The sequence below is a fragment of the Dermacentor silvarum genome, chromosome 1, assembly GCF_013339745.2.
Source record: "Dermacentor silvarum isolate Dsil-2018 chromosome 1, BIME_Dsil_1.4, whole genome shotgun sequence".
NCBI classification, from domain to species: Eukaryota; Metazoa; Arthropoda; class Arachnida; order Ixodida; family Ixodidae; genus Dermacentor; species Dermacentor silvarum.
Window position 1 is genome coordinate 420,100,992 of NC_051154.1, and position 25,597 is coordinate 420,126,588.

Here is a 25,597-nt window from a genome sequence, read left to right on the forward strand (position 1 = left end):
GCAAGGTGCTGTTTCACAATATGGCACCTTTTCGTGTGCACTTCTGGCAAGCTACCGTCTGCACTGATGCATAAACACATTAACAGGGGTAAGAGACGAAGGAACTGTGCAAGCCACGTGATGCTTTTAACATTTTTTATCTGTCAATGTTTCTGTTGTCACAGCTGACAGAACTTTCTTTGGTGCAAGTTGGTTAATCACGTTGCGGCAACAGCACAAGAAGCAAGGTCAGAATAGTAGGAGAAAACAAAGCAAGGTGACAGACTGAGGAGGCAAGGTAGACAAGAGAGAATGGCTTTAATGACATCGAAGAGGCCAGCCCTGCTATTCACAGGACTTGGTGCTTTGAATGAGACGAGTTAATGTAATTGTAAAGAAAGTCGTGGCTGCAGCATGCTTACAAGAACAAAAGCAAAAATAAAAGGATAGAAACAGGAATAAATACATACACGCACGGAAGAACTCACATATTCCCACACATGAGCACAAACGCGAGCGCGAAAACTAAGATCTAAAATACAAGAAAGGGCAAAATAACAAATATACACCAACACACAAGAAAACACGCACACACATTTAACGCAGACGCGAGTAGAACTATTAGGGGTCAGTTCACAAGCAGCTGTGCCTACTTTGTCGTACTTTAATGTACATATTGGCTCTGTTGCCTTCACTGTCATAGGAATTTTTTAGTAGCGACATATCACAACAAAGCGCAAAGCTGTGTTGTGGGAAAGCAAGTCGAGCGCTGGCAGCACAGCTTATGCGCGATTGTGTCACAGCAGGCTTTCTACAGCTGGCGTGTGCAGTGAGCGAAGAGTTCTAAGCCACACAGCCACGCGAATTCATGCCAAGCTCCCTTGCAACAGCAGCAGTGTATCAGTCATAATTTTATATTACCATTCAGGCTGACATTAAGGAAACAAACACTGCTTCCAAACGCCTGACCGTTAACAATCCAATGACATTCGCTCAACAGCGCGTGTTAGTCACTGATTGTTAGCATTGATGGAAAGCAATCAATCGACAGTGCTACACAACACTCGAACGACGCTGCTAGACGCTCGGCTATCTTATCACACTGCTGCCAACGATCGGTCGTTTGCACGCAGAGCTGGCAGCAACGAATCTTTGCGTTGCAGGTTGCTTTCACAAATCTTTTCTGTTCAGAAACTCACAGGTTGGTTTCATCCGCGCACACTTTTCTCATTTATCCTGATAATGGTTTTGCTCCATGACTACACCACGTCCGACGAGAAACGCAGGGGCACAGTACACAAACACACCCGCCGCTCACAGTAGGTACCAAACTTTGGCGAACTCTCCTCGTCGTAACTTCACTTAGGAGCAAAACAAAACATCGCGGAACAAACACGCACGATGTTTGTTTGCAGCGGTATGTCGCCGCGGGATCCTGTTTCCACACGAAGCGCAGCACAGCGTCACCGATGTTCGCTGCAATCTTTCTTCACCGGCTCACGGGCTCAGAACAAACGCACGCGGCACAAATTGTGCATCGTAAGCTGACAATAATATTTCTGGCATGACAGACCACCACAAACAATTCGAATTCACTCTGACGTCTGACGCACAGAGCTGACGTGACTCGGCCCAGTTCGAATCGAGGGCGGCCATGTTAGGCATGTTCTCCGTCGGCGGGGACACCGGCCGTCCGGCTCATGACGTCACCTGAAGTGCGCGCCTATTGGTGGAGGCTCGTGTGCATCCGCCTTTGAGGGGCAAATGCCGCTGCCTTCTTAAGTTGTATCCGACTATAGCGACCGTGCAAAGAAGCTAATAGTAATAAATTGCAGTAGCCATACGTATTAATTATTTTAGAATGTGTCTAAGCTTGAGATAAATTTTATTCATTAGAAAGAGAGAAACATTTCGTTTTGTAGAATATTGTCCCTAAGCAGACGACAAAGAAGGCACATCAAGCTCACCGCTTAGCTGCTCTTTCCCTCCCATTCTCATTTTTGTCAACCACCCACTTTGTGATGGTGCAGTGACCGAATGCGTTCTGTACGAACCAACATCTCCAATTGCCCCCCCTGATTACCAAACGTATACTTCCCAAAATTGGTCCTTGGTGTGTGTTTTGTCGCAAGAACTATCCGGAGAGGTTACACTAATTACTTTGTGCACCCTGTTTTCTTCAGACTTCTGGAAGAATTTACACACAGTACATCCTGTCCGCTTGCAGCATGTCAAATTTTCGGAATAGTGGTGCTGTTCGTAGATGTGAAAAACAGCCGCAGTTTTTGCATATGAGCAAATAATTCTTATTTGTAATGTACTAATACATTTCGTGCATTGTGAAAAACAGCCATAGTAACTCGCATACAAGCAAATAATTCTTATTTGTAAGGTAATAAATTTTGTGTAATTTGTTCTAGTTGTTGCACCCCAAACCAATATTTTTGTAGCAAAGCTTTGTACAAATACGCGCATTATACTGTTGCTTCAGCTATAGCGGGATCAGGTGTGCAATTTTATATATTACACCTATGTTTTTGGATAATTCACTGCAAATGACATTTACATGTGCATTGTCTATGTAATGTCTTTTGTTCCTATTTAAACTATTGTACACTCGTGTGGGCCACGACCACAAAATCAAACCTACAGAAAATATCCATCATACAAGAACGGTTACTTAGGATAATCCATGGACAAACAACAGGGAATCTTGTCGCTCAGTTTGATATTGTTAATATATTTTGTTTATACCGCTACAGGCTACTGCATAGGTACAAAGCGGTGTTGAGAAAGCGGCAGGACAGCTTTTCTAGTCTTGCGTCGTTAAGCTTATTCCAATCCCAGTATCCAAACCATCACAAAACTCACTGGGTTTTGCAGACTACACAGACTAACTATGGACGGTAAATGCTGCACTACCAATTACCCTTCATATTAAATTAATTAATCGACGTGCAAGTTAGTCTTCCAGACATCAATAACTCAGGCCTATGCAAATTTCTCGTGAACAAAAAATCTGTAACAATAACCACTCTCATTTACCCACTTTCTCCTAAAGCAGCTGACTTGCTGTTTTTTTTGTTTTTGTTTTTTTTTAGAGCGAAGATATGTCCTATGTTACCATATTTATAGGTATGCATGTTTGCGTATATATGGGTGTTCCTGTATGCATGCCAGCGTCAACAAATGCGTCTCTTCTTATGTCTTTGTTGGTTCAACTGCAGAACGAACATTATTACGTATATGCACCCAATTGTTTCTGCACTGCATGCCCCACTTCTGCTGCCTGTTGTAATGGGAACTCCGTCAAGCGGATTTTCGCTTTTATTCCCACCCCCTCCATCATCATTTTTTTTTGTATTGATGGTAAAATAAACATTATTATTATTCCATAATAATTCCTCACCCCCTTTGTTCTAGTTTCCTTATACAAGAAACCAAAGGGTCCTGGACAAAATGTGCTTCCTCGCACCTGACTATGTCCGCGGCGCCATACAAACTGTACAAGAAGGAATCGGCGCTATACAAATCAAAATACATATTTCAATTTCTATTCACATAGAAAAACAAACAAAAACAAAAAAAACATAGAAAGCAGTAGACAAACAGTAAACATATTTCATATAACACTGACGGTATCGTCGTCTTATCTCGCGACAGACAGGAACAACTGCACATGAGGAACACTGAAAGAAGCACGTAACTTCAAATGCTTTGGCCGAACACGCAGAAGCGACTCGTCATGAAGTAGACTGGGACAACACAAAGATAACAGAAAAAGAAAAGAACTGAACTTCTCGGCTTTTGCTTGAATCCCTAACAATTCAGACCACCGAACACACACTTAATCGCAACGACGGCAACTTTCCCCACGTGTACACACGTTGCTTACGTCACATCTTAAAACCTACATAACCAGACCATTTCCGCCTACACCTTCATTGTGAACAAGGCTCCCGTGCGGGAGCCGAAACGTCTTATATATTTTTAAAACTTTCGTGGTCGGTGTCTGTTTTAATTGTTGTCATGAGGAACACAGAAAAATGAAGCCAAAAAATAGATGTCACAAAAAAAAAGAAGACAGTATGTTTAAAACACAACACTTGTAAGCTTACAGAAGCATTGCTTTGGTCAAAGCACCCTTAAAAGCAGCTACTGACGAGTGATGTTCAATTATTGTGATCAGACCTTTATTCTCGTTCAAAAGTTCAGGTATTTGGTATTTTAGACTCTGTTCACCGTAATTTGTTTGCAGTTTTGGTACTCTGTATTTTATTCTAAGATCAAAACTCCAATTCATTACCATGAACTATAATTCAAAACTTTGACGGATTTTCTTGTATTTTTGTATGCGTGTAAGTCGCAAGCTTGCGTTTCTAAAGCTGGTCTACCCTCAATATTCCGTGGCAGTCTCGGAAAGATTGCGTGCTTTCGCACATTTCTAGACATACGTCTGCGTTTTGAGTTATTCCATACATGTTGGTTTTATTGACCAAGGCCCCATAAGTCCCCCCTCAATTTTTCCTTGAGGCATTCGAAGATTGTGAAGAGCGGAATTGCCTTGTCGTGCATAGATGCAGCACTACAGAAGTCATGCCCTCACGTAGTAACAGAAAGTGTTAGTTTCCAAGTGACTAGGCTGACGAATGCTGGATACCCAAAATCTGTGATTGGAGCAACACGTGATAAACTAGTAAGGAAAGTTAAAAGTAGTGGTGTGCACACACCCCGAACTAATAAAGAAAAAAGAGCGTTTGCTGTGATTCCGTACCAGCACAAAGTTGCACACAATTTGAAGAATGTAGCGCAGCCGGTATGTGGTCAGCGTCGTATTCTCAGCCCCTCAGAAAATGTTGCATTTATGTGCTAGAGTAATGAATGTGATTGACAGGGCATCTAACCACAGCCCTTTTGTCTGCAAGATTGAGCATAAGCAAGGGTCAACCATTGTCCCCTGCGCCTGCGCAGTATATGAATTTCCTTTTTTTTGTGGGTGTGTATACATCGGTCAGACGGCTAAGTGTAATAATGTTCGGCTCAAAGAACATAAAAAAAATAGCACTTCAGATGGTTATTCCCACGTGGCTAAGCATTGTAATGACTAAAAACTAAACAAGGAAACTTGCCTCCCACTTCTTAAACAAACTAGAATTTTGTACCGTCATAGGGACCATAGTACTAGGGAGCTGTTTGAGGCATTCAAGATAAAAACTACATGTGGGTGTGTAAGAGAACCTTCGGTGTCACTAGCTGATTGCGAGATGGCGTTTTTAGATGCTACTGTGTGACCTCAACATATCCATGGTTGGAACGCCAATCAGATGTATTCATTTTTCTCTGTATATATGTCATTTTCACCCATTAAACATTCACTTGCGAGTCTGCGCACGTCTTGTCTGCCTCGTCCTGGTCCGTGTATCGTGATCTGATAGTACGCTTACCAGCGCAAACCACGTCATTATTTCTACTCGGCACGAGCCGTGCCCTTTCTCTTTACTTTTTGGCACGGGTTTCGGCACCAAAATTGTGGAATTATGGCGTACAGCAGCCGCAGAATAACTCGACTCCGTCGATATAATGGAGAAACGCTTTTAATAGCACTGATATGGGCCGCGAAGACCCTGCTAACAGGCGAGAGTCCCCGTTTTCTCCTCTCGTGCTCGCCGACGCTTCTTCTTCTTCTCTTCTTGTTCCGCCGGCGCTTCCAGTGAAAACAACACCCTCTTTGCTCTTGGCGTATCTTTTTAAGCAAGCGCAACAAAGGACGCAAGCGGTTTTTTCGCCCTTCACCATGTCGGCCTGGTCGATGCTTCGCACACGCCCATAACGCACGGAACTTTACGTGGTGTCAGAAGTGGCCGCCCAGTGCAATACTATCCAGCGGGAGCCGAACCTCGGGCGCACCCAGGAGCAGACATGGATGTGCTGAAGCCACCACTACTCATGACAGGTGATATGGGCAACGGTTTAAGCAGACGCTGGAGCTCTACTTCACGGTAACAAAGCCGCATGACAAACCCCTGAGCAAGGCAGCGAAGACCGCAGTACTACTGAGCTTAGCAGGGGAGGACGCATTACAAGTTTTCAACAACTTCAGCGAAGGTGAAAGCAAAGAAGACTACGATACCGTCGTACTCAAGCTTGACACATACTGGGCTGCTCAAACAAACGAAGTCTATGAGCGGTATCTGTTCCGAAAGCGGATGCAGACAGCGGGGGAGAGTTTTGAACAGTTCGCACGAGACGTGAGGATGCAAGCCCGATCGTGCAATTTCGGAGAGCTAACAGACTCCATGATTCGCAACCAAATTGTGATCGGCATTAGCAATGACAGCCTCCGGGCCAAACTCCTGCAAGACAACGAGCTCACGCTGGCCAAAGCCGAAAAAATATGCAAGGCATCAGAGGCAGCTGCTTTGCAATGCGAAGCATGGTCAGATATAGTAAACCAAGTAGATCCAGTCAATGTCACTTGGATCTCAACCAAGCATCCAAAAATTTTCAAATGCTCACGTTGTGGCAGAGAACACAGGCCACGCGACTGCCCAGCTTATGGCAAAACTTGCAGAATCTGCAACAGAAGGAATCACTTTGCTGTTTGCTGCAGAAGAGCGGCGCGTGTAGATGAGCTCCAGGATGACGGTGATGGCAACGACTTTGAAATTTTAGATGTATGTACCGGTAACATACGGAATGAACGAGATTGGATGATAGCGAGCCTTGGCGGCGACAAACTAAAATTCAAAGTCGACACGGGATCTCAAGCTAACCTCATACCGTATTCAGCCTACAGGAAGCTGCGGCCAATGCCGCCTGTCAAACGGAGCAACACCACTTTGCGGTCATACGATGGGGCCATCATCAAACACCTAGGCGTCATCAGCCAAGAAGTAGTCATCGGTGACAGACGCCAGCACTTGGACTTCTTCGTCTCCAAGAAAGGAAGACAGGCACTTCTCGGGCTCAAGGCAAGTGAATTGCTCGGGCTAATTACCAGGACAGTCGACGCAGTAGCAGCAATCAGCTCCGAACAAGTAATGCAGGAATTCGGCGAGCTATTCGAAGGTGGGCGATATTATCTCGAATTTCTGGGCGATATTATCTCGAAAGACGGCATAAAGCCCAACCAACGGCTGATCGAGTGCATGAAACAGATGCCCATTCCGGCCGATAAACAGGGAGTGCAGCGTCTTCTGGGTGTAGCCAATTATTTTTCCAAGTACCTTCCCTCCTTGTCGCAGAGGACGTCTTCTTTGCGCAGCCTAATCAAGCATGATGCAGTATTTGCATGGACACCAAGCCACACGCATGAATGGCACAGTATCTGCGACAGCCTTGGCCAGCAGCCACTGCTAGCTATCTTTGACCCTCAGAAAGAAACAAAAGTGACGTCAGAAGCATCAATGAATGGTTTGGGTTCAGCTCTCATGCAGCATCACGGAAGTGAATGGCGTCCTGTGGCATACGCATCAAGGGTGCTGACGGACGCGGAACAGCGTTATTCACAGATAGAAAAGGAAGCGTTAGCAGTGACTTTCGGCTGCCAGAAGTTTCATTACTTCATCTATGGTAGGCAGATTGTCTTGGAAACTGATCATCGGCCGTTGATAGTTATAGCTCAAAAAGCAATCGCTGATATGCTGCCTAGACTACAAAGGTTTTTTATGCATCTGCTCAAATATGACTATGTCCTTCGATACGTTCCAGGAAAAGAACTCATCTTGGCAGACATGCTATCGTGAGCCACAGCCGTGATGCCGGACCAGGGCGATGCGGACGCTGATGCCGATGTGGAAATCCATGCTGTGAGTGCAGTTACAGCCCTTGTCAGCGACGTCACGTTGAAGCGGCTAAACGAAGAGACTGATAAGGATCCCTATTTACGCGCCGTAATTCAGGCCATTCGCAACGGTGAAATAGTTGAAGGAGAGCTGAAACCTTTCACAGGCGAGCTGTCAATTGTGAAAGGTGTTCTACTGAAAGGTACAAAAGTGATCGTGCCTGTGTCCATGAGAGGCGAGATGATGGCACGAGTGCATGAAAGCCACATGGGCCTTAATAAATGTAAAGCAAGGGCAAGAAGACTTATTTTTGGCCAAACATTAACGCAGATATCACAGAAATGATCCAGAGGTGTGCTGTGTGCAAACGCTATGCATATATCAGCCCACCGAAACTCATCATTAGACCTACACCGCATTACCATGGTATAGGGTCGGTGTCGACTTATTTGAATACGGTGGAAGGTCGTATCTTCAGTGTATGACGCTCTTTCTAACTTTCCAGAAGGAGGAGCTGCGTGACACATCGGCGAACCGTCATCGACAAGCTGGGGGCCATATTTGCGAGATATGGTGTGCCGTATGAGGGTGTACAGACAACGGACCTCAGTTCAGAAGCCGAGACTTCTGCCGATTTGCAAGCAGTATGACTTCAGACATGTCACCTCAAGCCCGGAGTTCCCGAGGTCCAACGGACTTGCAGAGAAAGGCGTGCAGGTAGCTAAAAGAATTTTGAAGAAAACGAAAGAAGCAAGAGATTTCTGGCTGGGGCTACTTAGCTACAGGTCAACCCCGTTAGAAGATGGACGATCACCTGGAGAACTACTGCAAGGAAGGCGATTAAGATCGACTCTTCCTGATTTCAGCAACCAGCAGAGAACCCCCAAGTGTGGAAACATGTTCAAAAGGAATATTCAAGACGGGTTCTACCACCACTGGAAAAGGGACAGACTGTTAGGCTGAAGAAAAAGTCTTGGTCACGGAAAGCGAAAGTGGTTAAGCAGGTGTATCCAAGATCATATGAAGTGTTGACAGAGGACAACAAAACACTCCGTCGCAACAGGCAACATCTGCTTCCCACAGGTGAAGCTTTCATCCAGGACGCACTGGAAGATGACCACGGTACTGAGGAATGCCAGCAAAGTACACACGCCGCTCCCAACCTGCCCGAGCAGATTAACGCACCGCCTGTAATGGCGACAGACCCCACTACATCATTACGAAGATCTCGCCGCCAGGTCAGACCACCTCAACGTCTGCAGTATGACTCGATTTAAGTACTTTGAGGACGTCCATTACATAGCTGCTGTTCTAAATGTGTACTTTCAAAAGGAGAGGGATGTATCGTGATCTGATAGTACGCTTACCAGCGAAAACCACGTCATTATTTCTACTCGGCACGAGCCGTGCCCTTTCTCTTTACTTTTCCCTCTTTGCTCTTGGCGTGTCTTTATAAGCAAGCACAATAAAGGACGCAAGCGGTTTTTTTCGCCCTTCACCATGTCGGCCTGGTCGATGCTTCACACACGCCCATAACGCACGAAACTTTACAGTCCGTGTGGGATGGCGCAGTTAAAATATACCATGATTAATTAATAATGTTATATTTAAAGCAAAAGTGTCAATGAGAGAACTGTAGACCATCCTGAAAAACTCTTGATCCAGCTTTTTGTTGCTCAATATGTAATACATAAACTTTTTTCCAAGTCGCAAAAGCCCACGAGAGGTGCTGCAAAAAGTCGCGCAAAATGTGCCGCGCGACTAGTCGCATGGCACTTAATTGTTGTGAGGGCTTTCTTTCAGGCTTGGAAAAAACTTTCATATAGCATGTATAGAGCAACAGAAAGATGGATCAGGAATTTTTCATGATGGCCTACAATTTTCTGGCTGAAAATTTTGCTCCGATTATATTTGAGATGTTAATTACAAACTAATTATGTAATTAGGCAAAATACAACAAATAGTCTCACTTGCTTCAAGCAACAGCCAACCACATTACCTTGGTCCTGTCCAGCTATGTGGCACTTGCATATTTTTAATTATGGCACAAGTTACGTGGGACACCCTGCATCTTTTCAGGGTTCTAATTTCAATGCTGCAGCAGATAAGGTAAGTTGCTTTTGCATATTCTCCATGTGCAGAAAAGTCAGTACACCCCAAGTGAAACGGGAGCCCTTGGTTCCCCTTCTCACCCAGTGAACAAATGTGAGAGCCTTGATGCCATGAGGTAGTCTGCTCTTAACATATGACGCCTGTGGTTGCTGCCATGACTAACACTCCCAGAACAAGATTTAGTACATAATTACTCAAGAAAGTGAATGGGAATGGGCTATGTGCTATGGCTGCTAGCACAATTGAAAGAGCATTTATGTGGAGCTTGTGGATTCAGCTCTTACCGACTTCAGTGTCTGTCAGACTCATGCGATTCTAACATTATGTGAAAGAAACAAGTTGAAATCACCAGTATGTCGTCCTGGGTGTACAGCGCACAAGTTCTGATTTCTGCACAGTATCCAGTGTAATCAACAAGTGCCGCTTTTCAGACAGCTTAACAAGGCCCTACTGGATTTGAAATTTTTTCGAAAGCAGCTGCAACCACCAGCAGGGCTGTGATTCACAAAGCTCACCGGTTCTTGAGGGGTCCCTTAAAACCAGGGTCGAACTTGCGCGGCTCTCCTGCACACAAAAAAAATTACACATCATTGAAGCCTTCTTTGACAACTTTGGTTGCAAGGACCACTTAATCCTTCAGGGTTGGTACAAAAACTGGCACAAAATTCAGGGATTGTCCAGATATCAAAAGGGAAATTGGATCAATGGATATTTTTTCACTGACGGAAGAAAGCAGCATCAGCTCCTAAGGCAACTACTATATCTGCTCCTTTTGCGTGCCTAGTGATCAGCCTTGACAAAAAATATGAGGCCTGTTCAACGTTTGCCTAGTAGTTTGACCAGGTATGCCACAATATCTGTTTCAAACAACCTTTCACGCTCTCTTGAAAACAAATATAAATTCAGCAGAACCCATCTCACATCGACGTTAATGCGATTAGCATTAGCCACATTTACATAGATGTGGCAGAAGCGCGTCATATTAATTTATCGTATCACATATACTCATACGCCACCGTTTGCATGAATGCGCAGTTTCTTGTCCATCAAACTAACGCCACCTAGTGTGATATTTAAAAGTTAGCACTCTCACTTTTGATAAGCCTGCTTTTGCTGTCGCATTGCGAAATGCAGGGTGACGGTTACATTACTTAAGTTTTTCCTTCATTTGCCCGTGTGGATAAACTTACGCGATGTTTATTTTGCGGTAACGTACCGTGCTGTATCACAATAACGTAAAACCTCTTTAATTCGGATTACACGGGACCGAAGGAAATGTCCCAATTAACCGAATTATTGAGGGCATCCAGAAAACGATAAGCAAATGCTTACTACATCAACACGCTTTTATTTAGTGAATGAATGAGCAAATCCTGCTGCTATTTTGCACAAAAGCAGTGCGGAAGCTGCAATTCTCGTCATCTCGCGACTCAGTGGCTCCCGCAGCGGCGATCGAGGCCTCGCTACTGCCTTCGAAGCACGGCCGCGGCGCGCGCCTTCACTTGTGACACGCTTTGCATGCGCGCACATCCCGATTATTTTTTGTAGCGTGAACTACACTGGCCGAGGTTGAGCAGTTTCGCGTGGCTCCTGGAGAGCCGTGCTGCGCATGCGCGAGGAGCAGTGACGTCAGACAGCGCACAGCTGGCGCGCCGGAGCCGCTCGCGCCTCGCCGGTCTGCGCATTCCAGAGGAGTGACGTCATAGCCGCGGCAGACGCACTGGCGCCGGCGCGTGCCCAGCTGTGCGCCTCCGTTGCGCAGTGGCCAAGTCTGACGCTGCGCCGGAGGCGCTTGATAGCGCCTCTCAGTGTGTGCGCATGCGCAGAGGTATCAGTGAGGGTATACGTATTGCTGCCAGTGAACTGCCAAACGTAGCGGTGCCTGTGCCGTTCAGCTTGACGAAAGTGGTGTGGTCATCGAAGCCGTGTACGTGTCGCTGAACAATTCAGTTAAAGACACTATAGACGTAGTGGCTAGTCGTGCGGCAAGTGAACTGTGTGTGATGGCTGGTGACTTCAATCATGCTCCAGACTTTCGTGGTGTTCCTTTGAAGGACACGTTTACCCTGGACTTAGCCAGTGTTCCAACTGTACAGACGACCCAATGGGGAACCACCATTGATCTGGTGCATCAGAGACAGACAATCAATTCCAGATACTGTGTTGGGGCCATAGAGACGGCAGCGTGTTACTACATCGACCACCGAGCCGTCTTTGTGGCATTAATAGAGAAGCAACCAGACGTTCAGCAAATATATATATATATATATATATATACATATTAGTAACTGGATTTTTCAATGGGCCAAGCGTATTTAGGAAAATCAGAAGCACAACTTCGCGGTTATCTAGGGTTTATTATTTTCCCAACAGTTTCGGTCGGTGGACCGACCTTTTTCAAGGGATACAGGAAAATCTTGCAACAGTCTTTTTATATCTTCAGGTAGAGAAAGAAGGCGCCAAAAAAAGGTGAGAAAGGAGAGATAGAGAGATATATAACAAAGTTGAACATGCAAAAAAAAAGGAGGGAGAGTTAAAGGAAAGACCCCAAGACCTGGTCAGACCTTTGCTTCGTCTGGCACGACCAGGTCTTGGTGTCGTTCCTTTAACTCTCCCTCTTTTTTTTTTTTGCATGTTCAACTTAACATGACAGGCGTGTCCGTCAATTGTGCATGTGAAACACGCTTAACAGCGACCTTGCCCTCTGCTTTGTCTAGCACGACCAGGTCTTGGGGTCTTTCCTTTAACTCTCCCAGTGATGCTACTGCGGACTTCTGATTTGGAGCACTTTTTGGAGCATCAGAAATTTCATTTTGGAGCACTTTGGAGCAGGCAATTTGGCATTTGGGAGCAGCTTGGAGCAGCTGATTTTTCACATCCTGAAGTATTTCAAAAAAAACGAGTGTACAGGCGACACACACACACACACACACACACAAATTGATATCGTGTCATATATTGCTAGTTTTCCCAGATGTCATTCCGTATATCCATAAACAGAAATGATGGACACATTGGCGGCAAGCAGTTATTATAATCACATGTCATGCTGCACTTCAAACAAGCGACAGTAGAACCCCACTGTTACGTTCCCGGGCGCTGCGTCTTCCCGGCTGTTAAGCTCCCATAGTACCCAATGCATTGGTAGCACCGCTGTTGCGTCGCAAATGTGGGACCGTTCCCGCATCATGTGGCCTCTGGGCTGCTGTGCCTTTGTTCTGCGTTTTTCATGTTTGTATGGCATTCTTTACTGCTGCTCTACAAAGAGCATGGTGCCTGGGTTTCAAACCAAGTGAGGTGCAGAACTATGTGGGCATAAATATACAGTAGTTCTAGCGTTGTACCTGCAGACTGCCTCATTGATAGCAGTCTCTAGTGCAGTCAGTGAGGCATTGTTTTTTTTTTTTTTTTGGTAGAATCGACCATGTTACTGAATGAAGGCTCTCATGCAGCCTTCTGAATCATCTTCCATTGACATGGAGGTTAGGAGAGTCACTGATAGATAGGCAGCAATGCAGCTGCTAGGTGCTTTCCAGCCTGTACTTTTGTATGATGCCTCACTTCTGCAGCCAGGTGTCTGTGCCAGCCCAAGTGGTCTAGTGAGCAGAGCTCATGATGAGGTTCTCTTTATGAAGGGGTGGTAGATAGGTATTGTTACGAGATATCGTGGCATTACGATAATAGAGTCGGCACACGATGTGCTAAGTCGCGGGTACGAGGTGCCGACACGCGAAATGCCTGGTCGCGGGTCCAAATAATAGACGCTCGGTAAGCTCAATCGCGCAGTCGGAGGGGCCGACGCGCGAAATGCCTAGCCGCGGGTCCGAGGAATAAACGCTCAAGGTGTCGACACTCGATGAGCGATGTGCCGACGCGCGAAATGCCTAGCCGCGGGCTCGAGGAGTCGACGCTCGAGGTGCCGACGCGCGAAGTGCCTAGCCGCGGGTCCGACGAGTCGACACTCGGTGAGCGATGTGCCGACGTGCGAAATGCCTAGCCGCGGGCTTGAGGAGGCGACGCTCGATTAGCTTAGTCGCGCCTTCCGAGGTGCCGACGCGCGAAATGCCTAGCCGCGGGCTCGAGGAGTTGAGGCTCGCAGGGCCGACGCGCGAAGTGCCTAGCCGCGGGCCCGAGGAGTCGAGACTCGCTGAGCGATGTGCCGAGGCGCGAAATGCGTAGCCGCGGGCTCGAGGAGTCGACGCTCGATGTGCTTAGTCGCGCAGTCGGAGGCGCGGATGCACGAAATGCTTAGGCAACGCCTCCTAAGCTTAGGCAAGGATCCGAGAAGCCCGCGCGCAATGTGCTTGATCGCCGAGTCGGAGACGCCTACGCGCGAAAGGCTTAGCCGCGTGACCGAGGATTCCGCGCCCGAAGCTAGGTCGCGAATCCGCGTCGCCGATGCTCCGAATGCTTGGCCGCGGGTCTGAGACGTCTACAAAAAGCGGGATCGGCCACGCTACTGAGATGTCCACGTAGCGCCCGCTCTAATACTAGTCGAGATTACGGAAACTGTCCAGAGATCGCGAAGAGACCGCAACAAGCGGTGCAGACGACGCCATCGCGAAGCGAGCACCGGACCAATTGGCGAACCGCGCTGGAGTCACGTGGCGGGCGCGGGCAATCGGTGGCTCCGGCACGACCTTCAATCATTTGCTTTTTCTGTGCTTGTTTCTGTATGGAGGAGATAGCTGAAGCGGCAAATTTGAAGACTGAGAAATGCGCTTTCCAACGAGTCCAAGATGGCGGCGCTCGGCTGCGCCGTTCCGGAGACATCGTGGCTTTAAAAACGCCGTTTCTTCGCGATTTCCGCGAAATTTTTCGGCACCTTGGCTGATACAACAATTTCTTTAGAGCACTTCTACTTGGTTTTCAGCGATGATATTTCGGAATCAGATAAAATAAGAGTTACAGAAATTGAAAATGTGATTTTCAAAAAATCGATTTTTAGCCATTTTTCGCGATGCGAAAGCCGCGTCCCCCCTTAATCGGGACGCACGCGCTAGTGCTGTTTCGTCTCCTGTTCGCAACTAAGGCTAGCCCTATCATCGCGTTGCACGTTTTAATTCCCCGTTGGTCCAATTGTCGGCGCTAGACGCCGCCAAATCCGAGACTGTTTGGCGCAGTTAGGCGCAATTTTCGTCGATTGTATCAGGATGGCGCAGTAAATCCCATTTGGAGCACTTTGGCGCAGTTGGCGCAGGAGTGGAATCACTGCTCTCCATCCTTTTTTTTTTTTGCATGTTCAACTTTGTTATATATCTCTCTATCTCTCCTTTCTCACCTTTTTTTGGCGCCTTCTTTCTCTACCTGAAGATATAAAAAGACTGTTGCAAGATTTTCCTGTATCCCTTGAAAAAGGTCGGTCCACCGACCGAAACTGTTGGGAAAATAATAAACCCTAGATAACCGCGAAGTTGTGCTTCTGATTTTCCTATATATATATATATCATAAGAAGCCAACAAACAATGACACCAAGGACAACATAGGGGAAATTACTTGTACTTACTAATTGAATTAAAGAAATGATAAATTAATGGAAATGAAAACGGATGAAAAAACAACTGTCCGCAGGTGGGGAACGAACCCACGTCTTCGCATTACGCGTGCGATGGTCTCACCATTGAGCTACCGCGGAGCCGTTTTCCCATCCACTTTCTGGGGTATTTATGTTTTACAACTAGAACTAACCCTGGGAGTGTTAGCCAGCGCCACCACTCACAAACCATAGGGCGGATGTGGAACATCCTTTCTGCCGCAAGCGTCACGAGTCACGAGTCTTTTTTGGGTGATGACAACTGCGGACAGTTGTTTTTTCATCCGTTTTCATTTCCATTAATTTATCATTTCTTTAATTCAATTAGTAAGTACAAGTAATTTCCCCTATGTTGTACTTGGTGTCACTATTTGTTGGCCTCTTATGATGTGACTAATAAAAATCGGGCCCCTCGGTTCCCTCTCTTCTCGTTCACACACACACACACCACACACACACACACACACACACACACACACACACACACATATATATATATATATATATATATATATATATATATTGCCGCGACAACTTGGTCACATTCAAATTGCGCGCCCTTCGTATTGGACAATGTGCACGCCGTTCCGTGGTGTTGTTCAGCAGCAACAGGCAGCGATCTTCGTGGCACGAGCAACCGGTTGGACCCGGCTCGCATGCGCCACGCGCACGAGGCAGGACTCGGGGAGAAAAGAAGACGGTTGGAACGCCAGTTTTAGAACGCGACTGCCGGGCATTCTTGACAACCGCAGTGACTTTAAGTCGTGGGCACAGGTTCGCCCTTATTAAATATCGTTGTTTTCTTAACCTGTGTGCCTCAACATCGTTACATTTCTGGTGGAGGTGCGGGGTATGAGTCGAAGCCCCACGAACGAAAGTCAGCGTAGCCCCAACCACCAGCGAGTCCATCCCGCGGAGCTGACACCTGTGCACCAGCGGATCAGCCGCCGTCTTCGAGGTGACTCTCCCGAATTCGGCCTTCTTCTCTTCACGCCAAGGGAAACTCGGACAACGGACGCCGCCACAATGACTAGCCAGGTAACACCGGCACAGCTGGTCGTAAGCCAACCTCGCAAGCCGCCAACATTCCATGGAGACTCGTTCGAAGACGTGGAAGACTGGTTGGAACTGTTCGAGAGAGTGGCAAGCTTTAATGAATGGAATGAGAGACAGAAGCTCCGTAACGTATATTTCGCTTTGGAGGACTTCGCAAGAACGTGGTATGAGAACCACGAACCCTCTTTGTCCTCTTGGGAGGAATTTCGACGACAACTGCTAGCAACATACGCCAGCACGGATCGTAAAGAAAAGGCGGAAATTGCCCTTCAAGCTAGGAACCAGCTCACAAACGAGAACGTGGCGATGTACATCGAGGACATGTCCCGCCTGTTCAAGCGTGCTGATCCCACCATGAGTGAAGATAAGAAGCTGCGCCATCTCATGCGTGGGGTTAAGCAAGAACTCTTCGCAGTTCTTGTCCGCAACCCACCGCGCACGGTCGCAGAGTTCCGAACCGAAGCAACAACCATCGAAAAGACGCTGGAACAGCGGGCTCGGCAATACAACCGGGAGGCAAGCTGTGCACCTGCCCATGTCTTCTCTGGAGGCATGCCGAACGACCTTGAAGCCCTGCGGGAGCTCATCCGGTCAGTAATCAAGGAAGAGCTCAGCAAGTTGCAGACACCTCAGGCTCCAACTGCACTATCTATCGTCGACGTTGTCCGGGACGAACTGAGGCAGGTCATAAGGGATCCAGAGCGTGAGCCACAGCCGATGCGGGGCACCCCTACGTACGCCGACGTACTCAGGCAACCCGCGGTGCACAGTAGTGGAGCAGTTGCCACGACCGTTCCCTACCCGTCGACAGTACGCAGTGCACCTCGTCTGTTGGAACCACCGGCTGCCTATCCACCTCCAGCACGTAGTGCACCTCGTTTTGTGGAACAAAGGCCCCGGAAAAGCGACGTCTGGCGTGACCACGAGCGCAGACCTCTGTGCTTTCACTGCGGAGAAGCGGGTCACCTGTATAGTTTCTGCCCATACTGTCAAGCTGGATTAAGAGGTTTTCCTTTAAGTGCACCATGTCCCCGAAACGGTGAACGGCCAGCAGAGATAGAAGAATACTTGTCCACGCGCCAAAGCCCCATTGCTCCTCGCCAACATCAGTCACCGTCGCCCATGCGCTACCGATCGCCTAGCCCACGCGCGTCCCCAAGATTGCCTAGGCGTCGTTCACCAAGCCCACACCAGGAAAACTGAAGCAAGCGACCTGTGGAGGTGAGGCCGCTGATAACCAGAGTTTCGAAGATCCTCCAACACGGTTCCAGTGCGATGACGAGATAATTCCAGTAAACAGATGCAGGAACGAAACGATTACATCAGATTTGCGGTTGATAATAGACGGATGCGAGCTGAATGCCTTAGTCGACACTGGCGCTGATTATTCAGTAATAAGCTTAAAGATGGCGAAGAACCTGAAAAAAGTTGTGACGCAGTGGACTGGACCGCAGATACGCACGGCAGGCGGTCATCTTATTACGCCCCTTGGCCGATGCACCGCAAGACTTACGATAAAAGGCTTCACCTATGTTTCTGACTTTCAGCAGTCCATGGGCGTCTCCCGTAGTGCTCGTTAAGAAAAAAGATAACACACTTCGATTCTGCGTCGACTACCGTAAATTGAACAGCGTAACTAAGCGGGATGTATACCCCCTTCCTCGTATCGACGATACGTTAGATCGGCTCAGGTGTGCAAAGTTTTTCTCCTCCCTGGATCTCAAGAGTGGTTATTGGCAAATAGAGGTGGATGAGCGCGACCGTGAAAAGACAGCATTCGTAACCCCTGACGGCCTCTACGAATTTAAAGCGCTCCCATTCGGCCTCTGTTCCGCGCCTGCAACGTTCCAGCGAATGATGGACACTGTGCTCGCTGGATTGAAATGGCAGTCGTGCTTAGTGTATTTGGATGATGTGGTTGTATTTTCCGCAACATTTGACCAACATCTAGAGCGACTGCGACTAGTATTAGAAGCTATTCGCGCAGCAGACTTGACAATTAAGCCGGAAAAATGCCAGTTCGGCTTCGATGAACTTCGGTTTCTCGGACACGTCATCAGTGCTGAAGGCGTTCGGCCAGATCCGGAAAAGACAGCAGCCGTTGCGAGGTTCCCGAAACCCAAAGACAAAAAGTCAGTGCGACGTTTTTTTAGGTTTATGCGCATACTACAGAAGATTTGTGGAAAACTTTTCAAAGATTGCTGAGCCCCTTACAATACTAACAAGAGAAGATGTACCTTTCACGTGGAAAAGCGAACAACAAGACGCCTTTGACGACTTAAGGAAACGCCTGCAAGCTTCTCCAATCCTTGCCCATTTTGATGAGACAGCCGACACTGAAGTTCATACCGACGCAAGTAACGTCGGCCTCGGTGCCATACTAGTGCAGTGGAAGAACGGCCAGGAGAAAGTAATTGCTTATGCCAGCCGTAAGCTCTCGAAAGCAGAGGCAAACTACTCGGCAACCGAGAAAGAGTGTCTAGCAGTCATTTGGGCAATATGTAAATTTCGGCCCTACCTCTATGGTAGACCATTCAGAGCAGTCAGTGATCACCATTCGCTTTGCTGGCTGGCGAATCTCAAGGATCCATCCGGACGACTAGCAAGATGGAGCCTTAGGCTGCAAGAGTACGATATTACTGTCGTATACCGATCCGGAAGGAAACACAGCGATGCCGACTGTTTGTCACGCGCACCAGTCGAGACGACTGTGTCAGAAGAGGAGGATTTCCCGTTTCTTGGTATTGTTGACGCGTCACAAATCGCTCAACAACAACGAGATGACCCGGAATTGCTACCGCTTATACAGCGCCTGGAGGGACTCGACGTTCAACTCCCGCGTGTTTTCTCTAGAGGGCTATCCTCGTTCTGTCTGCGAGGAAGTGTCCTCTACAAGAGAAACTTCGAGAACAGCGAGACAAAGTTTTTACTTGTCGTACCCACAGCTATGCGAGAAGAAATTTTGCATGCATGTCACGATGAACCTTCATCTGGACACATGGGCGTGAGCCGTACATTCGCCAGGATTCGTCTCAAGTACTACTGGCCTAAGTTATTAGCATCCGTACAGCACTATGTGAAGACTTGTCGCGAGTGTCAAAGGCGCAAGACTCCGTCCGTAAAACCGGCAGGCCTCCTCCAGCCAATAGAGCCACCAAAAGCCCCATTCCAACAAGTCGGTATGGACCTCCTTGGACCCTTCCCAACATCATCTTTAGGCAAAAAGTGGATAGTTGTGGCCACGGACTATCTGACCCGTTACGCAGAAACTGATTCCCTGTACAGTGCAACGGCTCTCGAAGTTGCAAAATTCTTTGTCAACAATATCGTGCTCAGGCATGGCGCTCCCACAGTTGTTATTACCGATCGTGGAACAGCCTTTACTGCGGATCTAATGAAATGCTTGTTGCAAATGACACATACTGATCACAGGAGAACTACAGGCGTACCACCCGCAGACAAACGGTTTAACTGAACGCCTCAACAGAACACTGGCTGACATGCTTTCGATGTATGTCGATGTTGAACATAGGCTGTGGGACGAAATTTTGCCGTACATCACCTTCGCATATAATACGGCAGTTCAAGAAACAACACGAGTTGCCCCATTTGAACTTGTTTTCGGCCGAGCAGTAACCACAACTTTGGATGCTATGTTGCCGTTAGACGAAGAAAGCAATAACTCATCTGACCTAGATGATTTCTTGCAAAGAGCCGAGGAGGCCCGACAGATGGCAAGGTACCGAATACGCCGCCAACAACGCATAGACTCCTGCCGGTACAACCAGCGACGTAGTGAAGCGTATTATCAGCCCGGTGACAAGGTGTGGGTATGGACCCCAGTGCGACGCCGTGGACTGTCTGAAAAGCTTCTCTGCCGTTACTTCGGCCCTTACGAAATACTTCGTCGTATAAGCGACGTCACTTACGAAGTGAAATCCGCTGGACACGAAAGCTCAAGACGGCGCAACCCCACGGAAGTTGTACATATCGTCCGCATAAAACCCTACCACGAGAGATGATGAAAAAAAAAAAAAAAAAAAAAAAAAAAACGCCAGAACTCACAGGAACCACTACGTTTTCTCACGCATCGGGCCGATGCGTTAAGGAGGGGGATAATGCCGCGACAACTTGGTCACATTCAAATTGCGCGCCCTTCGTATTGGACAATGTGCACGCCGTTCCGTGGTGTTGTTCAGCAGCAACAGGCAGCGATCTTCGTGGCACGAGCAACCGGTTGGACCCGGCTCGCATGCGCCACGCGCACGAGGCAGGACTCGGGGAGAAAAGAAGAAGACGGTTGGAACGCCAGTTTTAGAACGCGACTGCCGGGCATTCTTGACAACCGCAGTGACTTTAAGTCGTGGGCACAGGTTCGCCCTTATTAAATATCGTTGTTTTCTTAACCTGTGTGCCTCAACATCGTTACAATATATATATATATATATATATATATATATACATAAGCATATCATAATGAGCCAACAAACAATAACACCAACGACAACATAGGGGAAAATTACTTGTACTTAATAATTCAATTAAAGAAATGATAAATTAATGAAAATGGATGAAAAAAACAACTGTCCGCAGGTGGGGAACGAACCCATGTCTTCGCATTACGCATGCGATGCTCTCACCATTGAGCTACCGCGGAACCGTTTTCCCATCCACTTTCTGGGGTATTTATGTTTTACAACTATAACTAACCCTGGGAGTGTTAGCCAGCGCCACCACTCACAAACCATAGGGCGGATGTGGAACATCCTTTCTGCCGCAGGCGTCACGAGCACGTGAGCTTTTTTTTTTTTTTTTTTGGGGGGGGGGGGGGTGATGGCAACTGGTCAATAAACCCACATATGCTACCTGAAGGCATCATTGTTGCCGGCATTGTTGTCTCCGGCAACAATGATTGCTCACGCTACGTATTTGCTCACGCTACGTATCACGGCCGGACTAGAGAGGCGCGCGAGGCGCGAAAGCGCGCGCGCCTCTCCAGTCCGGCCGTGTACGTATATCCTGGCATAACCGAGCTAAGCCACTGCAAATTTTTTTCACCAGTGAGCTGAGGGCCAACAGATGGTCCATCGCAATGTAGCCGGTGCTCTTCGTCCTTCACAGCGTTGTACCGAGTCAAAACGAAACAACTGTTTGCCGCAACCGCTGCGGAGGAAACCGCGGCCGCTATCGACGTGATTATGAACGGCGACTTTGCGGTGCTGAAGGCACGCGGCCGACGTACGCACAGAGTCAGAACGAAACTACCGTTCGCTGCAACAACTGCAGACAAAACCGCGGTCGCTATCGATGCGATCATGGATGGCGACTACGCAGTTTTTTTAGGCACGCGGCCTACGCGCGTACTGGGAAAACGAAACAACGGTTTGCCGCAACCGCTGAGGAAGAAATCGCAGCCGCTATCAACACGATCATGTATAACGACTACGCAATTATGAAAGCTCCCGGCTAAAGCCCCTCCCTCCATCCACGCGCCGAAAACGTGATTGAGGGGTTTTATCCCCAGCAAACGCGGTGTTATGGGCGGCTATAAATGCAAGGATAAAGGCTGTAGCTCCGTTGATGACTATGGCGATGCGGACTGCACCACTTCCGTTTCGGTTGGACGCTAGCGCCGTTTTTGCTCTTTTACGTCGCACATTTGCCGCGCTCCTCGTTCGCCGAGCTCCGAAATTTGTCCGAATTAACCGATGTGCGGCCAAATACGTCGGAATTAATGAGAGTTTGATTACACTGAATAATGCATTCGCCTGTCGGGAGCAGAGGATGAGTCCGAATTATTCGATTTCCCGAATTAACGAGGGTCGAATTAATGAGGTTTTACTGTAATAACATTTCCCAACGTGTCAGCAGCGGCTGCCCTGTCCGGTGGTAGCCGAGCGGCTTCTATTACCTCAAAGCGGACTTAATTGGCTACGTTAATGACGAGACTGTTAATGTCATTTATTAATAACAAAGACGACATGTACTGTTTCAACACATGTAATGTACTAACGAATGAAAAAAAAAATCGCATGTGGCCTGCTTCGTAAGCTGCCATTTTTGTTTTGATAACGTGGCTGTTAGGCGTGTTGGTGAGACATGACAAAAACTTGAAGCGCGTAACCAGACCAGGACGGTGAAAGACACACACGAGCGCTAACAAATGTGTCGCGAGTTAGCGCTCGTGTCTCTCTTTCACCGTCCTCGCCTGGTTGCGCACTTCAAGCTTTTTTGATATCCCACAGCCGCCGCTATTTGGCTGGACGGCTGTCATCCCGCAGCGAATGCTTTCCCATAATTCTTGATACGATGCGCTTTTGTTTACATGCACCGCTGAAATGCGCATTTTCCATCTCAAACTAGGGAGCGACTAAATCCCCACCAGAACACACCAGTGTTGCCAGATCTCGTCTTGTGCGGTTCCCTAGATTTGCGAGGCGGAGATGTCCCTAGTGAAGTCACGCGACTGCGTGCCGCGCTCGCCTTTATCGCCTCCCCGTCGTCGTCCGTGCGTGCGCCAGATTTCAACGTGTGTGCAAGCAGAAGATGAACGTGGGCGCAAGGTGTACACTTGCAGCTAATTCTGAAGAGAAAGTTACTAAATAAATGAACTGTATTTCAATTATATATGAGAAATCTAAGTTAGCACGTGTTACGACGGGGTAGGCGAGCCTCAGCTAGGCGACTGGCCACGGCCGTCTGGTGTTGAGCGATCGGGCAGTGACGAGACGCGCTTTCGACTCGTTCTTGACGTCTTTTATGCGCCCCCCCCTCCCCCATTATTAAATTTATTTTCTGTTACGTTAGTCACTGTCGCACTCTTCAACATTCACCTGATTTTTGAACGGCGTGGCGGCGCCTAGCATTCCGATATTTCTTTCTGCGTGGACTTCGAGGCCATTCACCTACCTGCCCTCCCGTTTGTTGTGGCGGTTTCTTAGCTTCCCTGGCCCAGCACACCCGTCCTTGACATATCTTGCCGAGCGCAAATCAGCGTTCTGTAGGTCTTTCGATCTTGTCAATGCCCCACACATTTAGCAAATGTAATGCTACCTATTCCGCAAGGCAGTTGCTAAACTTATGGTGGTGCAGTTTATTTTGCAATCAGCATGTCATCAGCACTGCATGGTTCCAGCTAGCAGGCTGACCTGAACCGATTATTGTAAAAATTTTGCACGTCTGAGAAAACTCGATCTCGGTTCCGTTTGTGCCTTTGCATATTTTGCATTTCATAGCAGGACACACTGCACGACTTATCGATTCGCAAGTTCAAATAAAGTCAGCCTATAACCTGCGTTGACAAACGCGCTGACGATCTACAGGTGCATTGCAACAGTCGCCTTACTTTTTCGACCTGCCACGCGGACTTCCCGTAGCTCTCACCGACAACAGCTTACTGGTTCAAGAAAACGGAAAGATCAAGTTTCTAACGTGACTTTTTGGAATCATTAGGTTAGTGGGCGCACAGATGTGAACAGATTGCGCAATTTGAGAACATAGAAAGAGCGTGAAGCTTTACCGCGGAGCGAACTAAATTTCTGGTCAAATAAACACACACACAGGTTAATGCGACTAACAGATTCCTTATCACGCGCAATCGACCACTTACATAGACAAAAAGGGTCAACAATCGTCGCCACCAAGACGATTCCTCCAAATGATCGCACATGCCACACAAGACATAAGGCATCGCCGAAGATGAAGTTGTTGACAGTCTTAACAATCTACCCGTGAATTCATGTGAGCGCTCGCGAAATAACGCAATCCTGGCTAAAACAAACAAACAAACACAGTAAATATTATAAGCAGAACAATGCGCATAGGCGGGTCCATCATTATTCATATGGGCAACAGCGAAAAAATATGCACAGCGAGTTTCACTTCGCCTGTTCAACTGGTCGACTGGACTAGGGATTTTCGGCCTCCATTCTGGGTACATGAAAGAGCTAGTGTTGAGACCTTCGCTGACAACCGTGAAGACGCTACTAAGAAGCGAGAGCGGAGGCGGGGGCGCCTAACAAGACCCTCAATGTGAACCGCGAAGACGCTACCGAGAAGCAAGCGATAGCCGAGGGGAGCCCCAACGACACCGTCCTAGCAAGTTAATTGTGAATACCAGCATGCCACGGCGTCACCGACCCGACAGTGGCCACTGAACCCTCTCCACGGCACTGCACGTGCCTGACTCACGCGCTTTTACTGTATTCTTTACTTCTCTCTTTACACTTTCCTTTCCCCACTCTAGTCTTTTACTACTGCAAATAAACCAGTCTCGAAACGGATCCCAAAGAGTGAACTTCTTCCAACGCCGTCCACCTAAGTTAACGCGCAGCAAAAGTTATCAGTCGTTCAAAGGCGACAGTGATTAGATTCAGTTTATCGGCGCGAGTATTCATCACAGCTAGTTTTGGTGAGCAGCCCAGAGTTTCCAGCATGATGGAACCGCTAATTAGACGTTTATAAACTGCGCAAGAAAACGAAGACACAAGAAGGAAAACACACACGACACCACGAGCGCAGACTGCCAACTGTTTATTTCTGGGATAGCAAGCAGCATATATTTCACTCATGATCCTGAACACGTGCCCCCATTGTCATTGACACATGTGCCGATAAACACCAAAAAACACACACACACAAAAAAAATATATCTGCTGTGTAATCTTGTAAACAGGATTGCGACAGGCGATCACCAAACTAACCAAGAGCCGTTCTTGCTGCGTCATCAAATGAGGGAGAGAAAACCATGAGCACGTGAACGAAATGAAAATGGCAGATGTCACTTAACAAATAACCATGGTAAAGGTGTAGGATGAGGTGATAAATACGTTAGAAAAAAAATAATAAAAAAGAAAAATATAATCAACAAATAATACATCAAACAACATTTGTAGAGGCGATGATGTGATAAAAGGCATGAAGGATAAAGAAAAAGCTTAAAAAAAATAACACGAGACGTAAAGATGAAGTCGACGAAAACTATAAACGTGGCTATGAAAAGCATAAAAACATGGTAAAAAGGTAGCGCTGAGGCGTTGTTTCAGTGTAAAACTTCATCTTTACATCTCGTGTTATTTTTTTAAAGCTTTTTCTTTATCCTTCATGCCTTTTATCACATCATCGCCTCTACAA

General features: G+C 47.5%; 1 protein-coding gene across 4 annotated transcripts in view; it reads right to left on the minus strand.

Moving 5' to 3' along the window:
* LOC119437613 (choline transporter-like protein 4) overlaps positions 1–25,597 on the minus strand; it is a 629,795-nt gene that overhangs the window by 422,670 nt on the left and 181,528 nt on the right. For all 4 annotated transcript variants that reach the window (XM_037704613.2, XM_037704614.2, XM_049660742.1 and 1 more), the window contains exon 2: positions 10,391–10,439. In XM_037704613.2, coding sequence (XP_037560541.1) covers positions 10,391–10,439 — 49 coding nt within the window. The remainder of the gene's footprint in view (positions 1–10,390; positions 10,440–25,597) is intronic.